At 42.3% G+C, this 16,798-nt stretch overlaps 1 protein-coding gene across 6 annotated transcripts; it reads left to right on the top strand.

Moving 5' to 3' along the window:
- The first annotated feature begins 6,223 nt into the window (after positions 1–6,223).
- Positions 6,224–16,100, top strand: anln (anillin, actin binding protein). 6 transcript variants are annotated; one of them, XM_029167410.3, is made up of 24 exons: positions 6,225–6,400; positions 7,394–7,544; positions 7,631–8,068; positions 8,479–8,810; positions 9,232–9,526; positions 9,761–9,963; positions 10,062–10,169; positions 10,249–10,342; positions 10,937–11,040; positions 11,125–11,238; positions 11,308–11,462; positions 11,551–11,692; positions 11,777–11,912; positions 12,055–12,237; positions 12,378–12,504; positions 12,647–12,695; positions 13,233–13,286; positions 13,555–13,587; positions 13,677–13,695; positions 13,796–13,908; positions 14,364–14,450; positions 14,555–14,662; positions 14,753–14,925; positions 15,005–16,100. In XM_029167410.3, the coding sequence occupies exons 1-24, from the start codon at positions 6,383–6,385 to the stop codon at positions 15,114–15,116; spliced, it is 3,348 nt and encodes a 1,115-aa protein (XP_029023243.1). In that variant the 5' UTR covers positions 6,225–6,382; the 3' UTR covers positions 15,117–16,100. The 6 variants fall into 6 exon arrangements, with proteins under 6 accessions (XP_029023242.1, XP_029023243.1, XP_029023241.1 ...); XM_029167409.3 differs by having other exon boundaries at positions 6,224–6,400; positions 10,937–11,238; positions 11,566–11,692; XM_029167408.3 differs by having other exon boundaries at positions 10,065–10,169; positions 10,252–10,342; positions 10,937–11,238.
- The last annotated feature ends 698 nt before the right edge of the window (positions 16,101–16,798 follow it).

The following is a 16,798-nucleotide window of genomic DNA, read 5'->3' as shown; positions in this document are numbered from 1 at the left end:
GCCAGATTGTTCTGTCACGGAACGGCAGATAAAGGACCCACATGCACAGCACCGAGGCAGGATAATGATCAAACACAGGTTTATTGCTATAAGCGGAGTCAGACGGTCCAGGTCATACACAAAAGGCTCAGCAAAAGGTACAAAGGGGGGCAGGCGATCTCGAGTCCAGTACGTAGGCGAGGTTCGATACATGGGAGGTCACGGCAAAAGTACAGGCAGGGATAAAGCAAAACTCACGGTCAGATAGTAGTCCAGGGTCAGGCAGGAAACGACGGTGAAAGCAAACGGGAACAAAACACGAGGAACACGGAACACGAAACACGGGAAACTTCAAGAAGACTCAAGGAACTCGGGAAACTAAAGACACTCAGGAAACTCAGGAAACTCAGGAAACTCGACAATCTGGCAAAGGACTATGGGAACAGGTGGTGGCTAAATACACAGAGTGATTACGTAATTACTGACAGGTGTGGATACTGGGAACAGGTAAGTGACAGCTGACAGAGAACAGGAAGTTTAACAAAATAAAACAGGACATGGCGTGACAACAGGAAACAACTAGAACAAAAACCCAGATCATGACACAGACAGGTACAACCTGCGGTTAAGTTAATTTGAATTCGTTAATATTAACAAGGACAGCTTAACTGACTTAAAATGGGGCAGAAATAGGCTTCTTGTCAAAATATATTGGCATGAATCACTTTTTGGCAACGTGAACACAGCATCTTACTGGTTGCACTGGTCTCAAACAGGTGTAGACAGTGTTCAAGTGAGCTGGATGCTAATTAAATGTCTTAATAATAACAAGGAGAGCTCCACTGACTTAAAATGAAGCAGAAATAAGCTTCTTGTCAAAAGATATTGGCATGAATCACTTTTTGGCAACATGGAAGAGATTCTTACTGGTTGTACTGGTCTCAGACAGGTACAGACAGTGGTCAAGTGAACTGGATGTTTATTAAATCTGTTAATATAACCGAAAAGAGATTGATAAAGTTAAAATGAGGAAGAAATAGGCTTATTAAAAAATATTGGCATGAATCACTTTTTGGCAACGTGGAAACAGCTTTTTAATGGTTGGACTGGTCTCAGACAGTTACAGACAGCGGTCAAGTGAGCTGGATGCTCATTAAAAGAAGAAGAAGAAACCAAGAAGATAAAAATGAGGCAGAAATAAGCTTTTTATCAAACGATATTGGCTGTAATCACTTTTTGGCAATGTAAACACAGCATCTTACTGGTTTAACTGGTCTCAGACAGGTGTGGAAAGTGTTAAGATGTACTGGATGCCCATTAAATCTATTATTATAATCCAGCAGAGCTCCATGAACTTAAAATAAGGGAGAAAGACGCTTTCAGTAAACAGATATTGGCTTTAATCACTTTGTGGCAACATAAAACCAGCATGCTACTGGTTCTACTGGTCTTGGTGTATTACATCTTTAAATATAACAAATTAGAGCTCAGTGTATTTAAAACAAGACATAATTTCTGCTTCTGACCAAAAGCTTTGGGTCCGTGCATGAAGTGCAATTCATTATTCATGTGTAAAATGAAAATTGAATAACGTCTTTTTATGCTGTGTTTCGTTTCTGTAAATCGGTAAAACACATTTGCGATATACTGATTTACTCATTCTCCTTTTCTCCACTTTCAAAACGAAATAAGAAAAAAGGAAACCGGGGGGCGGGGCCAGTCGCCGGACTTTCACAATAAAACGCCCAAGAGCATTTGAAGCGCAACATCGACAAATATTTGTAACTCTTGAAGGATTGCGGTTGTGTTTTGACACATAATGAGACCCACATTGTTAACATTAATCAACGTAACAATTATTTATTTAGCCCGTCTCAGTGCTGACAACTGTTGATTACGTTACGACACATGGCGTTAAAGGAATGACAGGTCAGTCAGCTCGCCACCATCGGGTCACTTACACTATCACCTGCCAACAAAGCTAGGTTTTCTGTGCATCCTGCTTCATTAGGACTGCAGCACTATCACGACCTTGTCGACACCTGATGAGGAAGAATTTAGCGCATCTGCGGTGTTCCGGTCATTTTCAGTTTATGATGAGACTGAAATCGCTTCCTTCTGCTTGGCCGGTTGATGCTCTTATGCCCAGGAAGACGCTCTAATGTTGTGCCGATCTTTGCAAGTATTCTAAGCAGTGATTTATTACAGTTTATTGTGGCTGTTTAGACATGCTCCATCATTGGACTTCCTGTCTCAGAGCCTGCTTTACCTGCGGGAGAATAACAGCCACTCAACCTGCCTCACAAGGAGTGACAGGATCTTTTTATTTTCCACCACCTACCTTCGGTATTGGTTTAGTAGTCATCATACCTGAGAGACTGGTTCTACATCAACAGCGCTGCATGGTGAGCTCAGCAATGGATCCACTGCAGTTTGCCTACCAGCCTGGCATCAGAGTAGAGGACACCATCATCTTCCTGCTCCATTGTTCCCTGGCCCACTTTGAGAAGCCCAGCAGCACTGGGAGGATTCTGTTCTTTGACTTCTCCAGTGCCTTTAATACCATACAGCCGGCTCTCTTAAGGGACAAATTGGAGTCGGCTGGCGTGGACAGTTACCTGACAGAGTGGATACTGGACTACCTCACAAATCATGCCTAGTTTGCGAGGGTCCAGGACTGGTGTCAGCAGAACCACCTTCTAATCAATGCAGAGAAGACCAAGGACATGGTGGTGGACTTCCACAGATGTCAGTCTACACCCCCTCCTCCAGTAAACATTTAGGTAATGAACATCCAGACAGTGGACTGTTACAAGTACCTGGATATTCACCTTAACAACAAACTAGACTGTACTAACAACACAGACGCACTACACACTTCTATGACTCTGTGGTGTCATCAGCCGTCCTGTACAGTGTCGTCTGCTGGAGCAGCAGCATCTCATGAAGGAAGAAGCTGGATAAGGTCATTAAGAAGTCCAGCTCTGTCCTGGGCTGCACTCTGGAGTCAGTGAGGGAGGTGGGAAACAGAAGGGTTCTGGCAAAATTCACATCCATGCTGGACCACGAGTCTCACCCACTGCAGGACACACTGTCTGCCCTGGAGAGCAGATTCAGTGACAGACGGATCCACCTTCGCTGTGGGAAGGAGAGATTCCGCAGGTCTTTCCTTCCTGCTGCTGTCAGATTTTATAATGAACAATTATAACATGGTGCACACTTCTACCACACTGCCACACACACGCTACATCTCCAGAGCAATTGCACCAGTCACTAATATCTTACTGACTTTGTTTGGTGCAGTCACCTTACCTCATTGTTATATGTACATGATGTTCTAATTTCTTATAATTATTATTGTGTTATTTCTTCTGTATATCTGTCTATATGTCTCTGTGCTGTTGCAACTTGGTAATTTCCCCATCGCGGGACAATAAAGGTATTCTATCTATCTATCTATCTATCTATCTATCTATCTATCTATCTATCTATCTATCTATCTATCTATCTCTCTATCTATCTCTCTATCTATCTATCTATCTATCTATCTATCTATCTATCTATCTATCTATCTATCTATCTATCTATCTATCTATCTATCTATCTATCTATCTATCTATCTATCTATCTACCTTGCATTGAACATCTTATGTGCATGTTCCTATGATAGTAATGTCATGTCTTAGTCCTGTTTTGGGTTTTATTTTGAAGCACTTCTTGTCTCACCCACATCTCAGCTGTTTCCATGTCATTCCCAGTTAATCACGCACACCTGACAGTTATCTCGAAATCAAGCACCAGTATTTAGCCACCACCTCACACACCAGTCAGACGCCAGATTGTTACGCGTGTACTCACCGCTTTCCAGCAGTATCGTATAGCTTACCTTGTCAGTGATCTTGTTTCGTACCTTGACTTCGGATTCCTGCCTGCTCCTTGCCTGTACTTTTGCTGTGCAAAGACTGGTAACGTACCTGACCGTTTGACCAAGATTAGAGCCCGATGCTTACCTGTACCGTTGCCGTGTTCACCTAATAACGAAACCTTGCCTGTCCCCGGATTTTGATTCTGCCTGCTCCTTTGGTACTCACGTCTGAGAGCACCTGTGTATAACTCTGCTTGCCTTGCCTTAAGTTACATAATAAAGACTGTCACCTCTTAAACCACCAACCTGTCTGCGCTGTGCATGTGGGTCCGATATCTGCAAAAGCCTGACAAGTAAAGCAGCAGTCCTTTTTTTTCACAAAACATTTGTAGTCAGAACTGCCCATATGTTTTTTAACCAATGTTTATTTACCAAGTTTAAATCTGCCAACTCACAAAATCTTCAACATCTTCAAGGCTGAACTTTATAGAACATGTAAAATGTAATATTATCTATCGGCATAGAAAAATATAAAACAATGGCTTAATTATTTGAAAACATGTTGCTAAAAGAGCTACAGACTGTTTTCCTCAGATCAGGATGACCGATGAATCAGAAACAACAGTGCATCCTGGAACACTGTGGGTTCACCTCTTGTAATGCAGTCCTATGACCTATATGAGGCAGAGAGACAGTCATCATTGACACGAATGTCCTCTTTTGGCCAAAATCCCTTCCACACCCCAGAAGAACAACAGCATGCAGAGCTATGATTTGGGACTGCATTACAAGAGGTGAACCCACAGTGTTCCAGGATGCACTGTTGTTTCTGATTCATCTGTCATCTGCACATAAGATGTTCAATGCAAGGTATGATGACTACTAAACCAAAAAATAAAAAGATCCTGTCACTCATCTGCTCTTTACATACAGTAACACCTTGATGTTGCGTGACAGATCATCTGATCACACACACTTTGCCACAGAATCTGCCTCACAAACATGATGCGATGCACATTAGGGCAGTCATGGCTCACAATGAGTTCAGTTATTGTGAGGCAGGTTGAGTGGCTGTTATTCTCCCGCAGGTAAAGCAGGCTCTGAGACAGGAAGTCCAATGATGGAGCATGTCTAAACAGCCACAATAAACTGTAATAAATCACTGTTTAGAATACTTGCAAAGATCGGCACAACATTAGAGAGTCTTCCTGGGCATAAGAGCATCAACCGGCCAAGCAGGAGGACGCGATTTCAGTCTCATCATAAACTGAAAATCACCGGAACAGATGCGCTAAATTCTTCCTCATCAGATGTCGACAAGGTCGTGATATCGCTGCAGTCTAATGAAGCAGGATGCACAGAAAACTTTGTTGGCAGGTGATTCTGTAAGTGACCCGACGGTGGCGAGCTGACTGACCTGTCATTCGTTTAGCAAATGCCATGAGTCGCAACGTAATCGACAGGACTTGGTTAAATAAATTATTTAAATAAATGATTATTACGTTGATTAATGTTAACAATGTGGGTCTCGTTGTGTGTCAAAACACGACCGCAATCCTTCAAGAGTTACAAATATTTGCCGATGTTGCGCTTCAAATGCTCTTGGGCGTTTTAATTTGAAAGTCCGGCGACTGGCCCCGCCCCCCGGTTTCCCTTTTTCTTATTTCGTTTTGAAAGTGGAGAAAAGGAGAATGAGTAAATCAGTATATCGCAAATGTGTTTTACCGATTTACGGAAACGAAACACAGCATAAAAAGACGTTATTCAATTTTCATTTTACACATGAATAATGAATTGCACTTCATGCACGGACCGCTTTGGCTCTAATAATTACGTTTTGGCAACATGAAAGCATCTTACTGGTTTAACTGGTCCCATACAGGAAGTTAAAAGTGGTGAAACAACTCGGTGGTCACTCGTGCAGTTTTAATCAGACACAAAATGTGAAGAACAAACATGTTACAGCACTATTGAGTGGTAGTGTCATGTCATAGAGTTAAACAGTCACGAACGACGATCGCTGTAAAGAGAATTACGATGATTATTTCCGTCGTTTACACAAAATCTAAAAGACGTGACATCACTACGACCACTAGAAAACGTGTAGCGTGTAATATTTACAAGTTATGGCCGTTTGAAACCGCAATAAGCAGCTGTAGTCTTACACAAACCGAGCTAAACGCCTTAACGAGGAGGTGCGCGCTACCGAGTGCGGAAATCGATTTCTGGCAGACAGTCAATTGTTGACACGACACCTGTCAAAACACAGCTCATCTTAAATAGCCTGTTGTCCTTCTCTGCTCTTCTGCGATTGGGCCGCTCAGTACGTTTCTGATTGGCTCGCAAGTGAGTTGGAGCATGCGCGGTAAACGCAGCGCTAAAATTCAAATTCGAACTGAAATTGTTCGGGCAAAGCGAAGGGGAGTCGTCAAGGGTGTACACAGAAAAAGTGCAGTGTTCGTCAACAGCCACGTCTTTCTTGTGGTAGATAAAACCTCCAGCTGTTGGTTATTTGTCGAGAAGGGATAAACCGTCAAAATGGATCCTTTTACTGAGGTGAGTGACTGAGATCATTCTGCGTTAGCATTAGTTCACGCCATCGTTAACGTTGTTAAAGATGCCTCCTTAATTTCAACCTTCAAGAAAAGTACTTGGTGCTACGCTTATTTTCCGTGCAGAGGCGTGTGGTTTTCTGCTTTATCTGTTACTTCAATTGCAAATCTATTGTCAAATCCAGTGCATTGAGGCTAACGTCACGGGGATTCAGTTCATTAGTGTTAACGCCAGCCTGTCACACAGGTCAGTTTGTTACATAGCGTAAGTACACCATAAAAGCCTTTCTCTAAACCAACGACGCTGCCCCCATTACCTTAAGGCCACTGAATGCGCTAGTGGCCCAACCCTGCGGAATGTTGCGAACGTTTTCCACAGTGTGTGCAGAAAATGTACAGACTTTACAGTTGTGTCGAGTCTTGCACAGAAAGTCTGTGTGTCAAACGATGGAGGGACTGGTTTGTGTTTGTAAGGTAAGGTCAAGCTTCAACGTGCAGTGTTCTAAGGTTTCCTCAAAAACTTTATAAAATTAAGTAAAACACAGGTACTTCTCTGAAAAAATGCCTTAAACTGCACTCTTTAGATCACGGGTCTCAAACCACTCTTTTTTTTCCAGCTCCCTCTGCTGATTACCTCGATTAGGTGTGTCAGTTGGCTTTTCCAGCTTGTCATTGACTGAACACACCTGGTCAAGTTAATCAGTAGGAGCTGGGTCAGGGAGTGGTGGAAAACCAGCAGGGACGGTGGTCCTTGATGGAACCATTTTGGGACCCCTGCATGATTTGCAGTGTTTCTGTTGTTTCCAATGCTGAAAATAACATTTGTGTAAATTTTTACCAGACATTAGAATTATATTTGTCCCAAAAATATTTGCACAAAATGTTCAATTGAGACTTTACATAGCTGCATATGTTTTTTTTTTTTTAAATTCTGTACATCTTTCTTGTTCATTAGCTGTATGTCAAAAATGAATAATTCAGATTTTTGTCCAACCAGAAACTTCTGGAGCGGACTCGCGCTCGCAGAGAGAATTTACAGAAGAAAATGGCAGAGAGGCCAAATGCAGCAAACCGACAAATGATCAAAAGACCCAGAGAGCCACTAGCTGACACAAACTGTGTGACCATTGAACCACCTACTGACCAAGGTATGATGGTCTTTGTTTCACTTCTCTTTGAATCATTTTAGATGCATTTGTTTATTAACCTGTGTTTCTCCATGAATTTCTCCTAGTCCCACATGGGTCCACAAAACCTTCTCCTTCCAAGCGTATGTACTCGGGGGAAAATGTTCAGCCATTTAGTGACGAGAACCAGAACCCAGTGGTATCACCACCCACAGCCTCAACGATGTCTAACCCTCCTACAAACAAAAAGCCTCCAGCCATGCCAACCGTCACTCAACCTTCCTCCATCCTGGATAACACTGATACTGTGCTTGTTGTCCAGTTTCAGCCTAGTCAGCTGAAAACTGACCAGCCAGCATCAGGAACGATGAATCCAAATCTCTTTCTTAGTTTCTCTGGTCCAAGCACCAGTAAAGCAGAAGTTGCCCCTGCCAGTCCGTCCCTGCACAGAAATAAGGACCATGCTGTCAGTAATTCAGCTCCATCTGCTGCTGCCATGAAGTCACGTCTGCAGAAACTAGCTGAGCAGAGAAAGTTTTGGGACGGTGATGACATTTTTTTTTTCTTTTGCAAATTTTATTTATCTCCTTTTACATAAAATAATGTACTGTAACAGTAAGTATCAAATGATGATGCTGTCAATTAAGAGAGACCAGATTGTCTGGACAATTTAGTGACCAGGTTACTGTAATGATATTATAGATCAATTTGCTATGTCTAATGTCCTTTAACTAGTAGCTATTCCATTCAGTATCTCGCCACTGTTCTGAATTCTGTTACTTTTGAGAGTATTGGTATTTTATAACCTACATTTTAGTCTACTAACTCTGGGTCAGTGAATTGAACTGCCCCTGTAAATGTTTCATGGGTAGTTTATGCTTACATGGTTTTATGAATGATAGTTGTCCCAGGTGAGATGGCATTCACTAAAATGTTTTTTATTTTTTACTTCTAGGCAACTCGGATTCTCCTTCAGACACCACTTCCCTGACACCTTTAAAGAAGCAAACTGAGGTTCCTCCAGCTGCCACCTCCTCCACATCCTCAGAAATGTTTCTAGGAAGGAGAGGCAGGCTGGCTAACCTAGCAGCTACCATTGGCTCCTGGGAAGATGATCTAAGCCATGCCAATATTCCCAGACAGAATACAAAAGAGAAGCCTGTTTCAGCTGTTTCCAAATTTACTTTAAGAGATGCCACAGTATCTACCACCTCTACATCACTAGCTGAAGGCTGTTCAGTTGCCATGTCAGCTGCAAGCAGCAAGTTTGTTCCTGTCTTTAGTCAGGTGGGTTTACCTGATCCTGTTTCTTTTCTTACCCTGTTTGCTTTAATTTTGGCATGTCACTATTACAAAAACTAAAGAGTAGCTCAAAAAACAACAACAAACTTACGGACTAGGAAATTTATTGGAACAGGTCAGTGTCTGTGTAGGAAGTCTCACGGTTCACACAAACATCTAACCTGTTTGATGATGTCCTGGTATGTTCCAAATTCTAGAGCGTGTGTAAAAATGTCATGGATGGCGAAGATGCACTTTTTACACAATTTTGCACAATTCATCTTCACTGCACTGGGAATCAGTGTTTTCGACACACACACTGTAGTTGGCCAAGCCAGTCAATTGTAATGTTTTGCAATGTCAAGTCCTGCTATACTTTTCAGCCACAGGGTACTGATATTTTTTTATTTTATTTTTTTAACTATAGTCTAGCAGTGTGGTTCCACAAACCCTTCAGAAGGTCGACATCCAGAAATCTAAATCCGCTCAGCAGCCAGGAGCCAATCGTCAGAAGAGCGCCACTGATGAACCAGCTTTTCCATTAAGACCTCAAACGTCCGTCCCCTCCCCTTCAACATCAGTGATTGAAAGTCCACAAAAGAACCAGGTACTCTCCAATGAAGACACTTCTCCTGCCAGCCCTAAAAAGCCAGCACTCTGCGCAAAGCCTGTCATTGGTGGTGCCTCTGATGTGCATGAAAAAGCAAGTTCTGGGGCTCCTGGTGAGTTGTGGTAGTTATTTTTAAAATTGTTCTTAAAGTGAATTGAATATTATGTCATGAGTGAATTAAGACGTAGACAGAGTACAAAATTTAAGAATGCCCGTCCTCATGGGTCACTGCCCAGCTGGTTGTTCTAACTATCTTTGACTTAGCTGTTACTGAACACAAGATGTCGGCAGTGGCTATGGTGGAGGTAAATCCATGTATGAATGCACTGCTTCAATGTATCAACAGTTGTGAAATCTTTCTTGGAGCGCTTTGGTGAGAGATGTCATGAGCAAACCGGCCAGGGCTCTCCAGCAGGAAGCACTGTCCAGGCCAAGACTCGCACTGCAACTCCATCAGCAACCCCACACACTAGACTGTTACAAGAGAGGCTCCGGGCTGCACAAGCTGCAAACACAACCAGTGCTGACCTAACCCAAAGACAGAAGCTGGTAGATTGGTGGTCCAAATACTGAGAATATATTCAGTCAACGTTTTGTGTAATGTCATAGTAGCAAAACTGCATCTAAAAGGTTCTCTTTCATCTTAGCAGCGTGAGTCTGAACTGGCTCAAATTCGCAGTTGTGTCCAGAAGGTGAACAACTTGTGGAAAAACGCAGATCGACCGGCAGAAGGCAAGGAATGCTCAGATGTCAAGGTTGGTTGATGAAACAGTCCTTCTGTCCAATGGTTGTGTTGTAAAATTACATTGAACTGATAAGTGATTCCTTTCTGAGGAGTTTGTCAAGTGTGCAGAAGTTACTACATGTCAGCCACAGAGTGAAGTCCTGTCTGAGAGAATGGACACGCCCACTGAATACCATCTCTCAGGTAGTTCACCCACAAACCCACCTTGCTTCGTCTGGTTTGGCTTCTGCCACAGCTATATTCATATTATGGTTTAAATCAAAAAGTAATTGAGTAAAATCTGAATAAAGGCTTATTTCTGTGCAAACTTGTATTTAAAAAAATCCTACAGATTTTGTTAAATTACCTACTATTTCTACATTTGGATCTTTTTAAATATTTGTCCAGAATAAAAATAAACAAGCAGTAAGTTTTACTGAGGTGTGAAGAAACGCAGCGGACAGGCCTGATTTTTAAAAAAAAAAAAAAAGAAAGAAAGAAACAAATTAATTGGTGACTCGCTTATTTTTCCACGGACTGAGCAGTGGAAAGGGTTAGGGTTGCTGCCGTACCGGAGTGTATCCCAGCTGTTAATCTGGTGATAGACACGTTATTAGTCCATCACAGGCCACACAGATACAAACACTCGCTCACACACCTACCAGTTTAAAAGGTCCGGTTAGTGTGACTGCGTGTCTTAGGACTGTGGGAGGAATCACATGCAGACATGGGGAGAACAGATGCTCCATTTTGTTCTATGGTAGCTCTATCCACACACACTTTCATTGTTTCATTCAGTGCAAGGTCCAGGGTTGTCCTCACCTCCAGCATCCACATCCAGTCCTCTAAAGGTGGTCCCCTGCACTGGAGAGAAGCCAGTTGCTGACAACCTAGAACAAGAGGTGGTGAAAGACCTGGAGATGAATGTGGACCAGTCTGCCAACTCTGCACTTATCAATGAGCTGTTTAATTGCGTGCTGGAACAGGAAGACCAGGAGGATGAAGATGAAGATGCTTTTAATATCTCCTCCATGTCCCTCCTTACACCGCTAGTCGAGACTGTGGCTGCTGCAGTGAAGAGTCCAGAAAAGGGAATGATGGTAGGCATCTAACACACCTCATCCTAGGCTTAGCATTGTTGCTTACCAATAAGCATTGTCCATGTGCAGACATCAACTCCAGCCAGTTCATTCATTGTGAAGGAAAGCACTCCAGACAGGACTCCTACACCTGACAAGTTCCAGAGATCTGACCTAACGCAGGCTACGTCTGCACCTTCAGACAGCGCTGGTTACATGGAGGATGAGCACAGGCTTCCTTACAGGTGAATACTACGCTTAATATGCAGTTATGTTGCACTTAGACATAATCAATAAACTGTGTTTGTGTGTGTGTGTGTGTGTGTGTGTAAGCATTGATGCGTACAGGTCTACTAGAGTAAAGGACACAGAGAGGCCCATTGTTAAGCAGATCAATTTGCTTAAAGACAACGTTTCCAACCAAGCAGATGAGCCCAGAACCTCCAGTGTGTTTAGCATCAAGCAGAAGATAAAGGTTGGTAATAATGGTTTGCATCAATGGGGGCATCTTCAGTCTGTTGGTTTTCTCTGACAGACCTGTAATACTGTGTTTGTATAGATTCTGACAAACGAGATAAACCTACAGCAGACGGTGATTCATCAGGCAAGCCAGGCTCTCAACTGCTGCACTGACGAGGAGCATGGCAAAGGATCCCAGGTGGAGGCTGAGGCAGAGAGGCTGCTGCTGGTAGCAAGTGAGTTCATGTGCCATAATGAATGATAATGCACTGAAACAACTTTTTCTGCCATCAAGCTAGCAGGTATTCTGCTGGTGTTTCGTGGTTGGTGTAGACACGTCTGCTTGCAATTGTAAATATGCCTTGTTCTCTTGGTTAGCTGCGAAGAGAGAGGCCTTAAAGACGGAGCTAGAGCGATTGAAAGGAGATCCAAAAGAACACAGACGGGAGCCTGAAGCCCTGGAGCCCTGCAGAGTGTCTCCCTCCAGAGGCCTAGTCACTCTGCATGAGTTCCGCCTGCCTCTTAAGGCAGACTTTGTCTGCTCTATTGCCAACAAGCCAGGTTGTATCTGCAGCTTAGTCCATTCTGTACTAGCACCTTCTAGAGAAATTAAACGACTTTAATTCCTTACCTCACAGGAAATCCTGTCATTGATTCATTTGAAGTGTAGTGTGTAATTGTGATACTGATTTTACTTTCAGAATCTACCAAACATTCTTTCTTCCTCCTAATTCGTGCTGGAGCTGAGAAGACGGTGGCCACTCCCCTGGCCAGCACACACCGAGGCCTCAGTGGAGACACCCTCAGCTTCCAAATGAACTATACCATGTACGTTGATGAGTGCAGACACTGGTTCACATGTGGCTGTTTGTTCTTAAATCATCATAAAGTGTAGTTTATATCCTTCTGTGCGGAACAGGCCAGACTCAAGTCATTGCAGTTAAACTTGAATTTTCCCACCTGGTTTCAGATCTGATGTCTCTAGTGACTTTGAAATAGATATTGAGGTCTACTGTCTGGTAAGTGTCACAACACTATGTATCGACTAACACAAAAACCAAAAGAGACTGTACAACAGATGAGCTGATTCAGTAGTGAACGTCTCCTCTTTGGAGATGCCTTAAGAACGCCAAACTGTTTATGTATTTGTTGCATCACTGCAGACCTTTTCTCTCAAACAAGCTCCTTTGCACGTCCAGTTATCTTATCATGTCTAGGAGCGTAAGAATTCTCCAACTCTCGTTTGGTTCTTACTGAAATCTTCGCTTTGGTTTTAATAATTGACACCTTGGTATCCTGAAGCCATGTCATACTTTTGGCTGATAAGCAGCTTGTCCATAATAATATTAACCTGAAGTCCAAAGTCAGTGCAGTAGAAACCAAATATCACACCTCTGGGATTTTACATACATTTTACAGATTTCAAGGAGTCTGTTTAAGAATGTAGCAGCTTGTAAAAATAAATATTGCCGTTTTTAAAGGAATTGTGGCGCAGTACCACATCTTATGGTGTGCAAAATGACAAAACAATATGTTGTTAACTTGACCTTTTTTAGGAGCAAAAACGGGAGGTGTGTAGTGACAAAAAGAAGAAACCCACAAAGTCTAAGGTAAATTTTCGATTTATCGTTGGATAGTAAATTCAAGATGGAAACATTCATTAACACTGAACATAATTGTGCGTGTGCTCAGACAATCTGAAGACAGGGTCGTGAAGCCCATGATATATGTATATCAGTATGAGCAGTCTATCAGATGTTGGTGGGTGTGCACAGCATCCCCTGGTGGAGTCTGTCTAGAGTTTATCACCACTGTCAAGTCATTGATATGCTTATTTTCATTGTGCATAATGTTATTTCTTTCACTCTGTCTTTTAAGGCTATCACACCAAAAAGGTTTCTCACCATCACCGTAAGCACTGAAAATCCATTTTCTGCAGCTAGCACAACACATTTCTTGAAGCCTGTAAATTTATTTAGTTTAATGTTTTTGTGTTGCAGAAAAATGTTCAAACACCAGGTAGGTCATGCATTAAACAGTGTTTTATGCTCATGAGTCAAACGTTGAATGCCTGTGGTGATGGTAAAAGACACGAGCTGATCCTTTTGAACTCTGATAGTTGTAGCCAGTCCTGGAGGCCCCAATGCTGTTCGTACCAGTAACTTTGTCCTGGTTGGTACACACAAGCTCACTCTGGCATCTGTTGGGAGAAGTAAATTTCTTCTGGAAAAGGTAGAGTATAACTAACACGGCTGTATCCCATGTTCTACACTTGCATTATCAGGGTCTGTCTGTTTTGCTTCCCTCGGTGTGTTGTGTATAGGACACTGACTATCGCTTGCCTGATTCTACTTAGATGTGTTTGTGCAAAGACTCAGTACAGTGCTGTTCACCTAGCACTCACTGGTGCTTAAACCCTCACTCATTTGAGATATTTTTCAGTTTCCAGTAAAACTACTTGGTCCCATGTTTCATGCAAAGGTTACTATTTGCTGTGTTGTCTTTCTATTGTTCAGTTTGCCCGATGAAGGGTCATAACAAACACTATTAAGGTCTTACTGCTTCACTAACCACATGCGAATCAACGTTAGGTTTCAGGACTTAAACTAACTAAATGATTGATTGTAAATATCTGAAACATTAAGTACAATGCTCTGACTCTTCATAGTCTCTAACATCCATTCCAGGTGCCATTCTTGTGCCCATTAGAGGGTCACATTTACCTCAAGCTGCAGTGTGAAGTTGCCTCCAAGGTGGAAGAGAGGGGCTTTCTGGTGAGTGGACAGTTAAGTAATGACTTTATCATTATTATAATAATAATTATGCTAAAGCAGACAACGCTTGTGCGGAGTTGTTGAAAGTCTCATATTGGACACAGACAATGTTTGAGGATGTGAGTGGATTTGGAGCCTGGCACAGGAGGTGGTGTGTCATGTCAGGCTACTGCATCTCCTACTGGACCTACCCAGATGATGAAAAATGCAAGGTAGGAGCCGTGCACCATGTGCGGATGTCTCTCATATAGAAACAGAGACACTGACAGCTGATGTTTGTCACTTTCTTCATGTCCTGCCAGAACCCCATTGGCTGCATTAGCTTGGCTAACTGCACCAGTAAGAGAGTGGAACCAGCCAACAGAGAGTTCTGTGCCAGACCCAACACGTTGGAACTAATCACAGTCAGACCACAAAGAGAGGGGGACAGAGAGACACTAGTTAGTCAGTGTAAGAACACAATGTGTGTGACTAGGTGAGTGTTATATAAGCAAGTCCTCACCAGGTAAAGTGTGGCTGAGTTGCACCATTCACAGTGAATGTTTTTATTGCAGGAACTGGCTGAGTGCTGACACCAAGGATGAGAGGAATCTGTGGATGAAGAAACTCAACCAGGTTCTGGTGGACCTGCATATGTGGCAGCCTGCTACTCAGGGGCCTCTGTAATCTCCTATCTGTTGGGACTGTTTTTACTGCCAGAATATACCATTACTATGTGCAATACAATATAAGAATGGTTAATAAATGTACTAGTAGAGGTTAGTAATGATGTGACATCATCTGTATGCAGGACAGGGGAGACTATAAAGCCATACTTTAGACGCAACGCTGTGCAGGAGCACGAGACCTCATCTAAGACTGGTTCCGTATTTTGGCTCTAAATATGCTTGGCTGTGAATACTCACATATGGGATACATGGCTTTAAATAATTTGGTTTCAATGCTGGGCAATAAATATAGATAGATAGTTGAAAATGTTTTGTTTGAAGCTACAATTTTCACGATAAATGCTTTATAATTTACTCTGCATGTTAGCACAGGTCAGTAATGATGCTTTATGTATTACAAATGTATTCTGTCAAACACAAACATTTTTTAATACCAATAACTAATTGATTTGTAGTGTTTTGTCAGGAGCTACAGTATGTACTGGTTTCATTAGATAATATGGGTGGTGGGCTATGACACATTAGTACAAAATGAAACATTCACACACACCAAGTGGCCAGCGAACTGGTTAAACTCTAAATACAATAAGCAGCTCATCAGTTCTCAGTGCTGGAAAACAATGTTAGTGGCAACAATGGCATGAACATAAACATGTCTGATTCTCTGATTTAATAATCAGTCCCTTGGGTTTTGGTTTTGTACACACTGGCCTATGTGCAGCCTTGGGGCAGCTGGTGTGCTGCTTTGTTTTTATGCTGAGCCCTGTTTGTCACATAGGGGTTAAATGAATAGTTGGTTATAATAGACCCATGTGATGGAGAATAATTAGGCCAGCCATTTGACCACGTTTTTTTTAACTTACTGATGTTAAGTGTTTACTTTCATACCTACATTTGCCTTATTTAAACTCTGCTTTCAGTACGTTTCATTTTTGGTCATTTGCTTTAATAAAACCCTGCTGGTCAAATGCAATGGCATCACTTTAGGCTTATGTTTTAATGTTTACCTTGTAGTGTAGCTGCAGACTCCAGCGTCTTCTTCCTGTGGTTGGTCCAGTCTGTGTTCTTGTAATTGGGGGGGGGGGGGGTGACCTGTCTAGGGTGGGAACCTCTGTGACAGCTGGAACCGGCTCTAACCTTACATTGAATGAAGCGGGTCAGATGAATTAATTTAAAAGCTCCTCAATCATGATGGAAGACAAAATATGAATGAAATAAAAGAAACAATAAACCGATAAACAATCAAATGAATAAACCACAAAAGAAGTAATGCCTAAACTTTGTCCTTAGAGACAAACTACCAAACACAGCTGTTCAAATGAGGATCACCAGTCACCAAGGGAATTAATAAAGTAAATCGCAGCAGCTGACGCACCCCTCCCCGGTTTACACGCTTGACGTGTCCTTGCCGGTGTTATGATGATGTGTTAAGATCAACGCATTTCCAGATTAAGTGGTGACCGACTTCCGAATGCCCACTGGTTGCTCTCAGTTGCAGCAGTTGTTTGGAGCAGGGCTGTCATTGTCGATGCCTTGAAAATGCTTTGTTAATTGCTTTGATCTTCTGTCAGTAAAATATAAAATGTTAAACCTCTGCGTCCTGAGTCTTGTTTGGTTTTGAATGTAACTGTTGAATGTTCTAAAATTTTGTGAAATTAGCAAAAAATTGCCGGTATTCAA

The sequence above is a fragment of the Betta splendens genome, chromosome 11, assembly GCF_900634795.4.
Source record: "Betta splendens chromosome 11, fBetSpl5.4, whole genome shotgun sequence".
NCBI lineage: Eukaryota > Metazoa > Chordata > Actinopteri > Anabantiformes > Osphronemidae > Betta > Betta splendens.
The sequence above is the reverse complement of the archived record's forward strand: the minus strand, read 5'-3'. Positions and strand labels throughout refer to the sequence as shown.